General features: G+C 50.1%; 2 protein-coding genes across 2 annotated transcripts in view; one reads left to right on the forward strand and one right to left on the reverse strand.

Annotated features, from left to right (window-relative positions):
• Nucleotides 1-5,077, forward strand: part of LOC106595969 (lipoyl synthase, mitochondrial) — a 19,839-nt gene extending 14,762 nt beyond the window's left edge. Inside the window, exons 8-11 of the mRNA XM_082978712.1 lie at nucleotides 569-714; nucleotides 2,112-2,182; nucleotides 2,755-2,866; nucleotides 3,934-5,077. Coding sequence (XP_082834838.1) covers nucleotides 569-714; nucleotides 2,112-2,182; nucleotides 2,755-2,866; nucleotides 3,934-3,986 — 382 coding nt within the window. The 3' untranslated portion in view covers nucleotides 3,987-5,077. The remainder of the gene's footprint in view (nucleotides 1-568; nucleotides 715-2,111; nucleotides 2,183-2,754; nucleotides 2,867-3,933) is intronic.
• A 398-nt stretch (nucleotides 5,078-5,475) lies between these two features.
• LOC123724031 (UDP-glucose 6-dehydrogenase) overlaps nucleotides 5,476-17,500 on the reverse strand; it is a 23,290-nt gene continuing 11,265 nt past the window's right edge. Inside the window, exons 8-12 of the mRNA XM_082978716.1 lie at nucleotides 16,644-16,774; nucleotides 10,162-10,298; nucleotides 9,172-9,263; nucleotides 8,926-9,036; nucleotides 5,476-8,219 (exon numbers count right to left, since the gene is read on the reverse strand). Coding sequence (XP_082834842.1) covers nucleotides 8,106-8,219; nucleotides 8,926-9,036; nucleotides 9,172-9,263; nucleotides 10,162-10,298; nucleotides 16,644-16,774 — 585 coding nt within the window. The 3' untranslated portion in view covers nucleotides 5,476-8,105. The remainder of the gene's footprint in view (nucleotides 8,220-8,925; nucleotides 9,037-9,171; nucleotides 9,264-10,161; nucleotides 10,299-16,643; nucleotides 16,775-17,500) is intronic.

A 17,500-nucleotide genomic window follows, 5' to 3' on the forward strand; every position in this document is an offset into this window, starting at 1 on the left:
CACTTCCTGTCCACCAGGAAGGAGACGGTGAACTTGGTGTGACGGAAGTGTAATACCAACTCTGACCAGCAGGTGGCAGCAGAACGTCTGTTTGTTTCTATAGGAACATGACTGTTGTTCCACGTACAGAACGAGACGGTGTCTTTCCTTAGAAAATAACTTTCCATAATGGACTCTGGTCCAAATTAGTGCTCTTCAATAGGGAATAGGGTACCATTTGGGACTCGGGTGCACTTCATAGGGTACCATTTGGGACTCAGGTGCACTTCATAGGGAATAGGGTACCATTTGGGACTCAGGTGCTCTTCATAGGGTACCATTTGGGACTCAGGTGCACTTCATAGGGAATAGGGTACCTTTTGTGACGCAGGTGCACTTCATAGGGAATAGGGTACCATTTGGGACTCAATAAAAAAATGATTTCAATGTTTGCAGTTCACCTAAACACAGATCGGTAGAGCGCCAAAGGACATTTACGTAGTCCATCACTTACTGTATGACGGGTGGATAATAAATAATGTATATTTTTATTTTATTTTTGTAAAATAATTGTTTTCTGAACCCTCAGACATGTGCGGGATCCGCGGGCGAACATCGACCAATCCCTGAACGTTCTGCGTCACGCCAAGTCCGTCAAACCAGATGTTCTCACCAAGACCTCCATCATGTTGGGTCTGGGAGAGACGGACCGCCAGGTCTATAACACACTGACAGGTACACACACACACACACACACACACACACGTCTGGGAGAGACAGATATTGTATATTGTAACCAGTGAGGGAGAGATATTGTATATTGTAACCAGTGAGGGAGAGATATTGTCTATTGTAACACACTGAGGGCGAGATATTGTATATTGTCACCAGTGAGGGCGAGCTATTGTCACCAGTGAGGGAGAGATATTGTATATTGTAACCAGTGAGGGAGAGATATTGTATATTGTAACCAGTGAGGGAGAGATATTGTATATTGTAACCAGTGAGGGAGAGATATTGTATATTGTAACCAGTGAGGGAGAGATATTGTATATTGTAACCAGTGAGGGAGAGATATTGTAACCAGTGAGGGAGAGATATTGTAACCAGTGAGGGAGAGATATTGTAACCAGTGAGGGAGAGATATTGTAACCAGTGAGGGAGAGATATTGTAACCAGTGAGGGAGAGATATTGTATATTGTAACCAGTGAGGAGAGATATTGTAACCAGTGAGGGAGAGATATTGTATATTGTAACCAGTGCGGGAGAGATATTGTAACCAGTGAGGGAGAGATATTGTAACCAGTGAGGGAGAGATATTGTAACCAGTGAGGGAGAGATATTGTAACCAGTGAGGGAGAGATATTGTAACCAGTGAGGGAGAGATATTGTAACCAGTGAGGGAGAGATATTGTAACCAGTGAGGGAGAGATATTGTAACCAGTGAGGGAGAGATATTGTAACCAGTGAGGGAGAGATATTGTAACCAGTGAGGAGAGATATTGTATATTGTAACCAGTGAGGGAGAGATATTGTAACCAGTGAGGGAGAGATATTGTATATTGTAACCAGTGAGGGAGAGATATTGTAACCAGTGAGGGAGAGATATTGTAACCAGTGAGGGAGAGATATTGTAACCACTGAGGGAGAGATATTGTAACCAGTGAGGGAGAGATATTGTAACCAGTGAGGGAGAGATATTGTAACCAGTGAGGGAGAGATATTGTAACCAGTGAGGGAGAGATATTGTAACCACTGAGGGAGAGATATTGTAACCAGTGAGGGAGAGATATTGTAACCAGTGAGGGAGAGATATTGTAACCACTGAGGGAGAGATATTGTAACCAGTGAGGGAGAGATATTGTAACCAGTGAGGGAGAGATATTGTATATTGTAACCAGTGAGGGAGAGATATTGTAACAGTGAGGAGAGATATTGTAACCAGTGAGGGAGAGATATTGTAACCAGTGAGGGAGAGATATTGTAACCAGTGAGGGAGAGATATTGTAACCAGTGAGGGAGAGATATTGTAACCAGTGAGGGAGAGATATTGTAACCAGTGAGGGAGAGATATTGTATATTGTAACCAGTGAGGGAGAGATATTGTAACCAGTGACGGTGTTGTTCACAGAGCTCAGAGAGGCAGGAGTGGATTGTCTAACACTGGGACAGTACATGCAACCCACCAAACGCCACCTCAAGGTACAGGACACACACACACACACACACAGAGATGGACACACACACACACACACACACACACAGAGATGGACACACACACACACACAGAGATGGACACACACACACACACACACAGAGATGGACACACACACACACACACACAGAGATGGACACACACACACACACAGAGATGGACACACACACACACACAGAGATGGACACACACACACACACACACAGAGATGGACACACACACACACACACACACAGAGATGGACACACACACACACACACACACAGAGATGGACACACACACACACACACACAGAGATGGACACACACACACACACACACAGAGATGGACACACACACACACACATACACACACAGATGGACACACACACACACACACACACAGATGGACACACACACACACACACACACAGAGATGGACACACACAGCCAGCAGGATTTCAGTTCAGAATAACCGTATGTGTGTGTATATATGTGTGTCCATCTCTGTGTGTGTGTGTGTCCATCTCTCTGTATGTGTGTGTGTGTCCATCGCTCTGTATATGCGTGTGTGTGTGTAGGTAGAGGAGTATGTAACCCCAGAGAGGTTTGGTCACTGGGAGGAGGTGGGGAAGGAGATGGGATTCGTCTACACAGCCAGCGGACCCTTAGTACGCTCCTCATACAAAGCAGGTATGACACACACACACACACACACACACCCCCCCCCATATGGATACTACAAATCAGAGTTGATTCATTCACCTCCTTATAAATGTACATGAACTCAGTTCATTGAAGTAAAAAAATAAATCAAATGTTCTCCCCCCCTCCTCTCGTTCTCCCCCCCTCCTCTCGTTCTCCTCTCGTTCTCCCCCCCTCCTCTCGTTCTCCCCCCCTCCTCTCGTTCTCCCCCCCTCCTCTCGTTCTCCTCTCGTTCTCCCCCCCTCCTCTCGTTCTCCCCCCCTCCTCTCGTTCTCCCCCCTCCTCTCGTTCTCCCCCCCTCCTCTCGTTCTCCCCCCCCCTCTCGTTCTCCTCCCCCTCCTCGTTCTCCTCCCCCTCCTCTCGTTCTCCACCCTCCTCTCGTTCTCCACCCCCTCTCGTTCTCCTCCCCCCCTCTCGTTCTCCTCCCCCTCCTCTCGTTCTCCACCCTCCTCTCGTTCTCCTCCCCCCCCTCTCGTTCTCCTCCCCCCCCTCTCGTTCTCCCCCCCCCTCCTCTCGTTCTCCCCCCCCCTCCTCTCGTTCTCCCCCCCTCTCCTCTCGTTCTCCCCCCCTCTCCTCTCGTTCTCCCCCCCTCTCCTCTCGTTCTCCCCCCTCTCGTTCTCCTCCCCCTCCTCTCGTTCTCCCCCCTCCTCTCGTTCTCCCCCCCCTCCTCTCGTTCTCCCCCCTCTCTCATTCTCCTCCCCCTCTCATTCTCCTCCCCCTCCTCTCGTTCTCCCCCCCCCCTCCTCTCGTTCTCCCCCCCCTCCTCTCGTTCTCCCCCCCCCTCCTCTCGTTCTCCACCCCTCCTCTCGTTCTCCACCCCCCTCCTCTCGTTCTCCACCCCCCTCCTCTCGTTCTCCCCCCCTCCTCTCGTTCTCCCCCCTCCTCTCGTTCTCCCCCCCCTCCTCTCGTTCTCCCCCCCCCTCCTCTCGTTCTCCCCCCCCCTCCTCTCGTTCTCCCCCCCCCTCTCGTTCTCCCCCCCTCCTCTCGTTCTCCACCCCCTCCTCTCGTTCTCCCCTCCTCCCCCCGTTCTCCCCTCCTCTCCACCTCCCCCTCAGGTGAGTTCTTCCTGAAGAATTTGTTAGAGAAGAGAAAGGCAGCAGCGGAATAATCTGATCACCTGGACTCACCTTTACCTGAACGCTGACCTGACATCATCTCCTTTAGAGTCCTCTGTCCCACCATAAAGCTATTCTAGATGCACTGTATTACATTATAATATACTACAATATAAAGTTCCTCCGATCCAGAATAGGAGCTACTACAGGACTCTGTTCATGTTGATGTCTCGTTCTGTACATTATAACCAGTGATGTAGTGGGGGGGAAATGCCTGGGAAGATAAGGGGGGGGGGGGGGGTCGACCCACCACTGGCTATAGATATATGATTCATATCCACACAGGCAACCTGAGGTGACCACTCAACGTCGGGTGGGGGACTGATTTAAGTGCGACACCCATGGTGTGTGCAAAGGGAAGGAAGGTGTTGAGGGGTTTCAGTGGTTGTTGGAATGGCAGTCTCAAATGGCATCCTATTCACTACAAGTAGTCCACTATTATAGGGAATAGGGGGCCAATAGTCCACTATATAGGGAATAGGGGGCCAATAGTCCACTATATAGGGAATAGGGGGCCAGTAGTCCACTATTATAGGGAATAGGGGGCCAATAGTCCACTATATAGGGAATAGGGGGCCAGTAGTCCACTATTATAGGGAATAGGGGGCCAATAGTCCACTATATAGGGAATAGGGGGCCAGTAGTCCACTATTATAGGGAATAGGGGGCCAATAGTCCACTATATAGGGAATAGGGGGCCAATAGTCCACTATTATAGGGAATAGGGGGCCAATAGTCCACTATTATAGGAATAGGGGGCCAATAGTCCACTATTATAGGGAATAGGGGGCCAGTAGTCCACTATTATAGGGAATAGGGGGCCAATAGTCCACTATATAGGGAATAGGGGGCCAGTAGTCCACTATTATAGGGAATAGGGGGCCAATAGTCCACTATATAGGGAATAGGGGGCCATTTTGAGACGAAGCCAGACAACACAATAATTAGATTATTGACGTGATGCTCAGATGAGAGAGAGAACGACTGAGGGGTTTGAAACGTGATCGATGTGGAGAACATAATTCAACAGTGTTGTTTTATAATAACTCACGGTCGTACATTAAAACATGATTTACCAATCCAATACTGTGTGTGTGTGTGTGTGACTGGGGCAATATGCATCTAGTGGGTTAATGGACTGACTGTATGTGTTCGTACCACAAAGCACCCTATTCCCTCTGTAGTGCACTAGATAGGGAATAAGGACCCATAGTGCACTAGATAGGGACCATTGGGCGGACTAGGACCCATAGTGCACTAGATAGGGACTAAGGAACCATTGGGCGGACTAGGACCCATAGTGCACTAGATAGGGAATAAGGAACCATTTGTCTGGGGACGTCCCAAACGGCTCCCTGGTCCCTACTCTGTGTCTATATATATATATATATATAGTGCACTACTTTTGACCAAGACCCACAGGGAAATGCGATATAATTATAGGTTACACACTAATACCTGAAGCATTGAGAGAGTCTGTGGTGACAGTTCACATCTGGTTTTATTTAAGTCGCAGGTTGATGACATCACCAGTCTATAAAAAAGGGAGGAAATGAAAAGTATCTGAAATGACGCCCTTTATATAGCGCAGTACTTTGGGCCGTTATTTCAGACTCACACCTATTTCTGAGTGTATAAAATTGGAACCAGTGATGACAGGAAATGAGACAGTATTCATGTGATTGGACAGTTATAAACAGGAAATTAGATACAGGAAATGTGATTGGCCAGTTATAACAGGAAATTAGATACAGGAAATGTGATTGGCCAGTTATATACAGGAAATGAGGCAGTATTATTGTGATTGGCCAGTTATAACAGACATGAGAGGCAGTATTTGTAAGTTCATGTTTTAAGTATCCCTATATTTCTGTTATTACGGGGCTGCGCAGGAAGTCTGTCCGTTGATGGACCGAGCCGAGAGGGGAATGGCTACCTTGTAGTGTGTTCATACGGTATAGTAAACTCTGTTCAACTGGAGTCTTGTCGTTGTGTCATTTCCAGTTAACAGTATTAACGTGATTGGCCAGTTATAACAGGAAATGAGAGGCAGTATTAATGCGATTGGCCAGTTATAACAGGAAATTACAGTATTAATTAATGTGATTGGCCAGTTATAACAGGAAATGACAGTATTCATGAATGTGATTGGCCAGTTATAACAGGAAATGGGGCAGTATTTTCACGGCCGGATAAAAAAAACGTACCCAATTTAAACTGGTTACTACTCTTACCCAGAAACGAGAATATGCATATAATTAGTAGATTTGGATAGAAAACACCCTAAAGTTTCTAAAACTGTTTGAATGGTGTCTGTGAGTATAACAGAACTCATATGGCAGGCAAAAACCTGAGACAAATCCTAACAGGAAGTGGAAATCTGATTTGTGGAATCACTTTCAACCCTTTGCCTATGAAACACACCGTGAGTTAGGGTTCATTTAGCACTTCCTAAGGCTTCCACTAGATGTCAACAGTCTTTACAAAGTGGTTTGAGTCTTCTCCGGTAAAAAACTGACCGAACGAGAGGCCTGGGAAGTTGGTCATAGAGGGGGGGCCATTACTACTATGACGCGGGCGCCCGTGGGTACTCTCTCGTTCCGAAACGTTTAGTAAGACAATGCAATCGTCCGCCTTGAATATTATTGAAGTTCTGATTGAAAAAGGCCCTAAAGATTTATGTTATTACAACGTTTGACATGTTTGAACGAACGTAAATACATTTTTTTTTTTGCACATTCGTTAGGACATGTCCCGCGCGCTACAGTACATTATGAGTAGCCTTCGGAACACGCTAACAAGAAGAAGCTATTGGGACATAAATTATTAACTTTTTCGAACAAAACTACATTTGTTGTGGACCTGGGATTCCTGGAAGTGCCTTCTGATGAAGATAATCAAAGGTAAGGGAATATTTACAATAGTATATTTGATTTTAGATGGTTCCAAGATGGCGCTAACCTGTATCGCCTAGCCTATTTTTCTGAGCATAGCACCTCGTTTATTGCAAAGTGTGATTTCCCAGTAAAGTTATTTTAAAATCTAGCAATGCGGTTGCATTCACGAGATGTTCATCTATAATTCTTTGAATGACAATACTATATTTTAAAAATGTTTTCGAATAGTAATTTTGTATATTGTAGCGCTGATCCACCGGAAGCATTTGAGGGAAAATATTTTCTGAACGTCACGCGCCGATGTAAAATGCTGTTTTTATATATAAATATGAACTTTATCGAACAAAAAATGCATGTATTGTGTAACATGATGTCCTAGGAGTGTCATCTGACCTTCCCTGTGGCTCAGTTGGTAAAGCATGGTGTTTGCAACGCCAGGGTTGTGGGTTCGATTCCCACGGGGGGCCAGTACAAAAAAACAAATGCATGAAATGAAATGTATGTATTCACTACTGTAAGTCGCTCTGGATAAGAGCGTCTGCTAAATGACTCAAATGTAAATGTAATCTGATGAAGATTGTCAAAGGTTAGTGCTGCATTTAGCTGTGTTTTGGTTATTTGTGATGCATGCTAGTTGCTTTGAAAATGGCAGTGTGATTATTTTTGGCAGGGTACTCTCCTAACATAATCTAATGTTTTGCTTTTGCTGTAAAGCCTTTTTGAAATCGGACAACGTGGTTCGATTCAGGAGAGGTGCATCTATAAAATGGTGTAAAATAGTCATATGTTTGAGCATTTATGAGGTATTTATTTGTATTTCGCGCGACGCGATTCCACTGGCTGTTGACTAGGGTGGGATGCAAACATCCCACGTTTCCCAGACAGGTTAATGTGATTGGCCAGTTATAACAGGAAATGAGAGGCAGTGTTAACGTGATTGGCCAGTTATAACAGGAAATAAAACCGTTGAAGTATTGACAACGACCGGCAGCATCAAAAGGTATTGATTATCAACGATTGTCCTCGTAGCGGAAGAATGGATAGACAGGAGGTAGATAGGGGAGGGGGGGGGGTTGGTGCTGAGGGGGGTGTGTGTGTGTGTATCTCTGTGTGTGTGTGTATGTGTGTATGTGTGTATATGTGTATGTGTGTGTATGTGTGTGTGAGAGAGTATGTGTGTGTGTGTATGTGTGTGTGTGTGTGTGTGTGTGTCTCTCAGACTTTGCTCTTCTTGGCCGGGGGTTCAGGGTTGATGTTGATGCGAGGGACTCCGGCCGTGGGCGTGTAGGGAATACGAGAAGTCGTCACCTTCTTACCGATGGTCTCGATCTGCAAGAAAACACACAGAGGAGACGCAGTCTGGTTATACCGGGTGTTTAACCGGGTGTGTACAGAGTTAACCTCGTAACCCCCCCAGGTTTGGGGGTATAGAGTCTGGTAACAGTGTGGATCTGTATTGGAACTTAGGAGGAGGGGGTGTGGATTTACTGAGTAACATGCTAATCAATTCAAGGACTGAGCGAATCACACGACTCTGAGGCGTGGCTCTGAATGGAGGCGGGAGAGAGAGGCACAGAGCCTGAGACCGGTGGTGAGAAATGGCCAATCAAAATAGATTATCTCATTAACCGTGTTATTTTTGGGGAAGCACAATAGATTCTGAGTTCAGGGCAAAATAAATGTATGTGAAAACTAATTTCTAAGATACATAACTTTACAATTTTCCTAAACCACTTCCTTGTTTAAAAATCCCTTGTGCTGCTGGAACTTTGAAGTCCAGAATGTAGAGGGAGGGTCTAACGGTTAGACTAGCTGGTGACGGACTGAGAGATCAGCCAATTAAAACCAGCGGCTGTTTTCACTGCTCCTGCCATACTCTGTGAAACCAGGCGGTTTAGAGTAGGTGTGTGTGTGTTTGAGTTTAGGTGTGTGTGTGTGTGAGTTTAGGTGTGTGTGTGTGTGAGTTTAGGTGTGTGTTTAGGTGTGTTTAGGTGTGTGTGTGTTTAGGTGTGTGTGTGTGTGTGTGTGTGTGTACCTGGAAGCCAATGTTCTGAAGGCTGGGGTGAAGCTGGTCCAACAGCCGACGTCCGTCAAACAGAAACGCTGGCTTCAACATGTGGTCATAGATCCTCTCATAATCCAGCTCCTACACACACACACACACACACACACACGCGATGTTAGGTGATTGGAGCAGTGTGTGTGTGTGTTTCAGGTGTGACTGTACGTGGGGGACCAGTGTGAGTGTTGTATTAACAGTGTGTGTGTGTGTGTGTCTCACCTTGAACGTGTCCCACTCAGTGCAGATGACCAGAGCGTGAGCCCCATGACAGGCCTGGTAGGGATCCACTGATATGGTGACCAGCTCAGACACTACAGAACACAGATACACCGCTACAATACACAGATACACCGCTACAATACACAGATACACAGATACACCGCTACAATACACAGATACAATACACAGATACACAGATACACCGCTACAATACACAGATACACAGATACACCACTACAATACACAGATACACCGCTAAGATACACAGATACACCGCTACGATACACCGCTACGATACACCGCTACAGAACACAGATACACCGCTACAGAACACAGATACACCGCTACAATACACAGATACACCGCTACAATACACAGATACACCGCTAAGATACACAGATACACCGCTACGATACACCGCTACGATACACCGCTACGATACACAGATACACCGCTACAGAACACAGATACACCGCTACAATACACAGATACGCCGCTACAATACACAGATACGCCGCTACAATACACAGATACACCGCTACAATACACAGATACACCGCTACAATACACAGATACACCGCTACAATACACAGATACACCGCTACATAGACACTACAATACACAGAGTTTAAGTTATACATGTGTAAGGGATGATTAACAAGTGCTATGCATTCTGTGGAAACTAATGCACGACGAGTAGAGACAGGCAGGCAGACAGACAGGCAGGCAGACAGACAGGCAGACAGGCAGGCAGACAGACAGGCAGGCAGACAGACAGACAGGCAGGCAGGCAGACAGGCAGGCAGACAGACAGACAGGCAGGCAGGCAGGCAGACAGACAGACAGGCAGGCAGACAGACAGACAGACAGGCAGGCAGACAGACAGACAGACAGGCAGGCAGGCAGACAGACAGGCAGGCAGACAGGCAGGCAGACAGGCAGGCAGACAGGCAGGCAGACAGACCCCCCCCCCCCCCCCTCCCTCCCTACCTCTATGAGGGTCTTCAGAGATGTGTGGTTGGGAGAGGTCCAGGATGATCTGTTCCTTCAGGACTTTAGGGTCGTAGATGTGGAGCTTGGCTCCCTCATCCATCAGGTACTTAGATATATAGATACTAGAAGACTCCCTGAGAAACACACACACACACACATTTCAGTCATTTAGCAGGCACTCTTATCCAGAGAGACTCTTACAGGAGTGCTCTTGCTCAAGGCACTCTTTTCTTCACCTAGTCGACTCGAAGATTCGAACCAGCGACCTTTCGGTACTGGCCCAATCAATCAAACAATCGTTAAGCTACCTGCCATCCCATAATATGAATGATTAAGTCTGGGGGGGGGGGGGGGGTTAATGTGTCTATATGAGTATATCAGGTCAAGGTTCCAAGACAGGCCCTTTACCCCCCCCACACACACACACTGATTAACCTGACACACACGAGAGACAGAGAGAGACAGACAGACAGAGACAGAGACAGACAGAGACAGAGACAGAGACAGACAGAGACAGAGAGACAGAGAGAGAGAGAGAGAGAGAGAGACGCACTGCCCTTTACCCCTACAATACAGAAAGAGGAGACAAATTTGACCCCAATAACTACCGTGGGATATGCGTCAACAGCAACCTTGGGAAAATCCTCTGCATTATCATTAACAGCAGACTGTTAAAGTGAAAACAATGTTCTGAGCAAATGTCAAATTGTCTTTTTACCAAATTACCGTACAACAGACCACGTATTCACCCTGCAAACCCTAACTGACAAACCAAAACAAAGGCAAAGTCTTCTCATGCTCTGTTGATTTCAAAAAAGCTTTCGACTCAATTTGGTCTGAGGGTCTGAGGGTCTGCTATACAAATGGATGGAAAGTGGTGTTGGGGGGAAAGCATACGACATTATAAAATCCATGGACACAAACAACAAGTTGTACTGTTAAAATTGTCAAAGAACACACACATTTCTTCCCACAGGGCCGTGGGGTGAGACAGGGATGCATCTTGAGCCCCACCCTCTTCAACATTTATATCAACGTATTGTCGACGGCACTAGAACAGTCTGCAGCACCCGGCCCTCACCCTACTAGAATCTGAAGTCAAATGTCTACTGTTTCCTGATGATCTGGTGCTTCTGTCCCCAACCAAGGAGGGCCTACAGCAGCACCTAGATCTGTCCCCAACCAAGGAGGGCCTACAGCAGCACCTAGATCTGTCCCCAACCAAGGAGGGCCCACAGCAGCACCTAGATCTGTCCCCAACCAAGGAGGGCCTACAGCAGCACCTAGATCTGTCCCCAACCAAGGAGGGCCTACAGCAGCACCTAGATCTGTCCCCAACCAAGGAGGGCCCACAGCAGCACCTAGATCTGTCCCCAACCAAGGAGGGCCTACAGCAGCACCTAGATCTGTCCCCAACCAAGGAGGTCCTACAGCAGCACCTAGATCTGTCCCCAACCAAGGAGGGCCTACAGCAGCACCTAGATCTGTCCCCAACCATGGAGGGCCTACAGCAGCACCTAGATCTGTCCCCCAACCATGGAGGGCCTACAGCAGCACCTAGATCTGTCCCCAACCAAGGAGGGCCTACAGCAGCACCTAGATCTGTCCCCAACCAAGGAGGGCCTACAGCAGCACCTAGATCTGTCCCCAACCAAGGAGGGCCTACAGCAGCACCTAGATCTGTCCCCAACCAAGGAGGGCCTACAGCAGCACCTAGATCTGTCCCCAACCAAGGAGGGCCTACAGCAGCACCTAGATCTGTCCCCAACCAAGGAGGGCCTACAGCAGCACCTAGATCTGTCCCCAACCAAGGAGGGCCTACAGCAGCACCTAGATCTGTCCCCAACCAAGGAGGGCCTACAGCAGCACCTAGATCTGTCCCCAAACCAAGGAGGGCCTACAGCAGCACCTAGATCTGTCCCCAACCAAGTAGGGCCTACAGCAGCACCTAGATCTGTCCCCCAACCAAGGAGGGCCTACAGCAGCACCTAGATCTGTCCCCAACCAAGGAGGGCCTACAGCAGCACCTAGATCTGTCCCCAACCAAGGAGGGCCTACAGCAGCACCTAGATCTGTCCCCAACCAAGGAGGGCCCACAGCAGCACCTAGATCTGTCCCCAACCAAGTAGGGCCTACAGCAGCACCTAGATCTGTCCCCAACCAAGGAGGTCCTACAGCAGCACCTAGATCTGTCCCCAACCAAGGAGGGCCTACAGCAGCACCTAGATCTGTCCCCAACCAAGGAGGGCCTACAGCAGCACCTAGATCTGTCCCCAACCAAGGAGGTCCTACAGCAGCACCTAGATCTGTCCCCAAACAAGGAGGGCCTACAGCAGCACCTAGATCTGTCCCCAACCATGGAGGGCCTACAGCAGCACCTAGATCTGTCCCCAACCAAGGAGGGCCTACAGCAACACCTAGATCTGTCCCCAACCAAGGAGGGCCTACAGCAGCACCTAGATCTGTCCCCCAACCAAGGAGGTCCTACAGCAGCACCTAGATCTGTCCCCAACCAAGGAGGGCCTACAGCAGCACCTAGATCTGTCCCCAACCAAGGAGGGCCTACAGCAGCACCTAGATCTGTCCCCAAACCAAGGAGGGCCTACAGCAGCACCTAGATCTGTCCCCAACCAAGTAGGTCCTACAGCAGCACCTAGATCTGTCCCCCAACCAAGGAGGGCCTACAGCAGCACCTAGATCTGTCCCCAACCAAGGAGGGACTACAGCAGCACCTAGATCTGTCCCCAACCAAGGAGGGCCTACAGCAGCACCTAGATCTGTCCCCAACCAAGGAGGGCCTACAGCAGCACCTAGATCTGTCCCCAAACCAAGGAGGGCCTACAGCAGCACCTAGATCTGTCCCCAACCAAGTAGGTCCTACAGCAGCACCTAGATCTGTCCCCAACCAAGGAGGGCCTACAGCAGCACCTAGATCTGTCCCCAACCAAGGAGGTCCTACAGCAGCACCTAGATCTGTCCCCAACCAAGGAGGGCCTACAGCAGCACCTAGATCTGTCCCCAACCAAGGAGGGCCCACAGCAGCACCTAGATCTGTCCCCAACCAAGGAGGGCCTACAGCAACACCTAGATCTGTCCCCAACCAAGGAGGGCCTACAGCAGCACCTAGATCTGTCCCCAACCAAGGAGGGCCTACAGCAGCACCTAGATCTGTCCCCAACCAAGGAGGGCCTACAGCAGCACCTAGATCTGTCCCCAACCAAGGAGGGCCCACAGCAGCACCTAGATCTGTCCCCAACCAAGGAGGGCCTACAGCAGCACCTAGATCTGTCCCCAACCAAGGAGGGCCTACAGCAGCACCTAGATCTGTCCCCAACCAAGGAGGGCCTACAGCAGCACCTAGATCTGTCCCCAACCAAGGAGGGCCTACAGCAGCACCTAGATCTGTCCCCAACCAAGGAGGGCCTACAGCAGCACCTAGATCTGTCCCCAACCAAGGAGGGCCTACAGCAGCACCTAGATCTGTCCCCCAACCAAGGAGGGCCTACAGCAGCACCTAGATCTGTCCCCAACCAAGGAGGGCCTACAGCAGCACCTAGATCTGTCCCCAACCAAGGAGGGCCTACAGCAGCACCTAGATCTGTCCCCCAACCAAGGAGGGCCTACAGCAGCACCTAGATCTGTCCCCAACCAAGGAGGGCCTACAGCAGCACCTAGATCTTCTGCACAGATTCTGACAGACCTGGGCCCTGACAGACCTGGGCCCTGACAGACAAATCTCAGTAAGACCAGTAATGGTGTTCCAAAAAAGGTCCAGTTTCCAGGACCATGAATATAAATTCCATCTTGCCCTAAAGCACACAAAAAAAACTATACATACAGAGCAAACTAGAATGTTATTTGTCCCTAAACAGAGAGGACACAGTGGCAGAATACCTGACCACTGGGACTGACCCAAACTTAAGGAAAGGAGAGGAAGAGAGGGAACGAGAAGGAAGAGGAAGAGAGGGAACGAGGAGGAAGAGGAAGAGAGGGAACGAGGAGGAAGAGGAAGAGAGGGAACGAGGAGGAGGAAGAGAGGGAACGAGGAGGAGGAAGAGGAGGAACGAGGAGGAAGAGGAGGAACGAGGAGGAAGAGGAAGAGAGGGAACGAGGAGGAGGAGGAAGAGAGGGAACGAGGAGGAGGAGGAAGAGAGGGAACGAGGAAGGAAGAGAGGGAACGAGGAGGAGGGAGGGGGAACGAGGAGGAGGAAGCGAGGGAGGAGGAGGAAGAGAGAGGGAACGAGGAGGAGGAGAGAGAGGGAAGAGGAGGGAACGAGAGGGAGCGAGGAGGAAGAGGAGAGGGAACGAGGAAGGAAGAGAGGGAACGAGGAGGAGGAAGAGAGGGAACGAGGAGGAGGGAGAGGGAACGAGGAGAGGAGAGACGAGGAGGAGGAAGAGAGGGAACGAGGAGGAGGAAGAGAGGGAACGAGGAAGAGGAAGAGAGGCGGAGAGAGGGAACGAGGAGAGGAGAGAGGGAACGAGGAGAGAGGAAGAGAGGGAACGAGGAGGAGGGGAACGAGGAAGAGAGGGAACGAGGAGGAGGAAGAGAGGGAACGAGGAGGAGGAAGAGAGGGAACGAGGAAGAGAGGGAACGAGGAGGAAGAGGAAGAGAGGAAGAGGAAGAGAGGGAACGAGGAGGAAGAGGGGAACGAGGAGGAGGAAGAGAGGGAACGAGGAGGAGGAGGAAGAGAGGGAACGAGGAGGAGGAGGAAGAGAGGGAACGAGGAGGAGGAGGAAGAGAGGGAACGAGGAGGAGGAGGAAGAGAGGGAACGAGGAGGAGGGAAGAGAGGGAACGAGGAGGAGGAAGAGAGGGAACGAGGAGGAGGAAGAGAGGGAACGAGGAGGAGGAAGAGAGGGGAACGAGGAGGAGGAAGAGAGAGGGAACGAGGAGGAGGAAGAGAGGGAACGAGGAGGAGGAAGAGAGGGAACGAGGAGGAGGAAGAGAGGGAACGAGGAGGAGGAAGAGAGGGAACGAGGAGGAGGAAGAGAGGGAACGAGGAGGAGGAAGAGAGGGAACGAGGAGGAGGAAGAGAGGGAACGAGGAGGAGGAAGAGAGGGAACGAGGAGGAGGAAGAGAGGGAACGAGGAGAGGAAGAGAGGGAACGAGGAGAGGAAGAGAGGGAACGAGGAGGAGGAAGAGAGGGAACGAGGAGGAGGAGAGAGGGAACGAGGAGAGGAGAGAGGGAACGAGGAAGAGGAAGAGAGGAACGAGGAGAGGAAGAGAGGAACGAGGAGGAGGAAGCGAGGGAACGAGGAAGAGAGGGAGAAGAGAGGGAACGAGGAAGAGAGGGAACGAGGAAGAGGAAGCGAGGGAACGAGGAGGAGGAAGAGAGGGAACGAGGAAGAGGAAGCGAGGGAACGAGGAGGAAGAGAGGGAACGAGGAGGAGGAAGAGAGGGAACGAGGAGGAGGAAGAGAGGGAACGAGGAGGAGGAAGAGGAAGCGAGGGAACGAGGAGGAGGAAGAGAGGGAACGAGGAGGAGGAGAGAGGGAACGAGGAGGAGGAAGAGAGGGAACGAGGAGGAGGAAGAGAGGGAACGAGGAGGAGGAAGAGAGGGAACGAGGAGGAGGAAGAGAGGGAACGAGGAGGAGGAAGAGAGGGAACGAGGAGGAGGAAGAGAGGGAACGAGGAAGAGGAAGAGAGGGAACGAGGAAGAGGAAGAGAGGGAACGAGGAAGAGGAAGAGAGGGAACGAGGAGGAGGAAGAGAGGAAACGAGGAGGAGGAAGAGAGGGAACGAGGAGGAGGAAAAGAGGGAACGAGGAAGAGGAGAGAGGGAACGAGGAGGAAGAGGAAGAGAGGGAACGAGGAAGAGGGGAAGAGGAGAGAGGGAACGAGGAAGAGGAAGAGAGGGAACGAGGAAGAGGAAGAGAGGGAACGAGGAGGAGGAAGAGAGGGAACGAGGAGGAGGAAGAGAGGGAACGAGGAGGAAGAGGAAGAGAGGGAACGAGGAGGAAGAGGAAGAGAGGGAACGAGGAGGAAGAGGAAGAGAGGAGGAAGAGGAAGAGAGGAGGAAGAGGAAGAGAGGAGGAAGAGAGGGAACGAGGAAGAGAGGAGGAAGAGAGGGAACGAGGAGGAGAGGGAACGAGGAGGAAGAGGAAGAGAGGGAACGAGGAGGAAGAGGAAGAGAGGGAACGAGGAGGAAGAGGAAGAGAGGGAACGAGGAGGAAGAGGAAGAGAGGGAACGAGGAGGAAGAGGAAGAGAGGGAACGAGGAGGAAGAGGAAGAGAGGGAACGAGGAGGAAGAGGAAGAGAGGGAACGAGGAGGAAGAGGAAGAGAGGGAACGAGGAGGAAGAGGAAGAGAGGGAACGAGGAAGAGGAAGAGAGGGAACGAGGAGGAGGAAGAAGAGAGGGAACGAGGAGGAGGAAGAAGAGAGGGAACGAGGAGGAGGAAGAAGAGAGGGAACGAGGAGGAGGAAGAGAGGGAACGAGGAGGAGGAAGAGAGGGAACGAGGAGGAGGAGGAGAGGTAATAGATACCTGGTATCTCCAGTGTCTTTCTTAAATGAGAATCCCAGCAGAGCGATCTTCTTCCCTGTCACTGTGTTAAATAGACAGTCAATGATCCGACACGCAAACCTCCTGCGCTGGTACTCATTCATATCAATCACCTGGAGAGAGGAGGAGGAGGAGAGGAAGGGGGGAGGGAGAGGAGGGAGGGGAAGGAGGGGAAGGAGGGTGGGAGGGAGGAGGAGGGAAGGAAGGAGGGATGAGCGAGGGGAGGAGGAGGGAGGAGGAGGGAGGAGGGAGAGGAAGGGGGGAGAGGAGGGAGGGAGGGGGAGAGGAGGAGAGGAAGGGGGGAGGAGAGGAGGAGAGGAAGGGGGGAGAGGAAGGGGGGAGGAGAGGAAGGAGGGAGGAGAGGAAGAAGAGAAGGAGGGAGGGGAGGAGGGAAGATGGAGAGAAGATGGAGGGAGGGAAAGGAGGGAGGATGGAGGGAGGGAGAGGAAGGGAGAAAAGGAAGGAGGTGTGATGAAAGAATAATAAATACAGCTGTGAGCAGCAATGAACGGGGTTCACAGGACGACAGAAAGGACACAAGATGAGTCGGAGAACAAAGCAAGCACTATCATGTTGGAAATATCTTTACACACGCAAATAATGAGTTGTTAACAGTATCAAATGAAGTGTGGTTGGTCTTTGGGATGTCGATGACAAGTTTATAGTTGATAGGCCACTGTGGAGTGGATTTACTGTGGTTTAAAATGGACACGTAAAATTAGATTTTTTGATTTGTCAATAACTCGGCATTCCTCTTGACCCTTAGCTTTTCTCATGTTGACAGACCATGGTCCCAGGCGAGGCCATGGTTACCACATTCCACGAGTTCGTATGGTTCC

The sequence above is a fragment of the Salmo salar genome, chromosome 08 (genome assembly GCF_965601325.2).
Source record: "Salmo salar chromosome 08, fSalSal1, whole genome shotgun sequence".
NCBI lineage: Eukaryota > Metazoa > Chordata > Actinopteri > Salmoniformes > Salmonidae > Salmo > Salmo salar.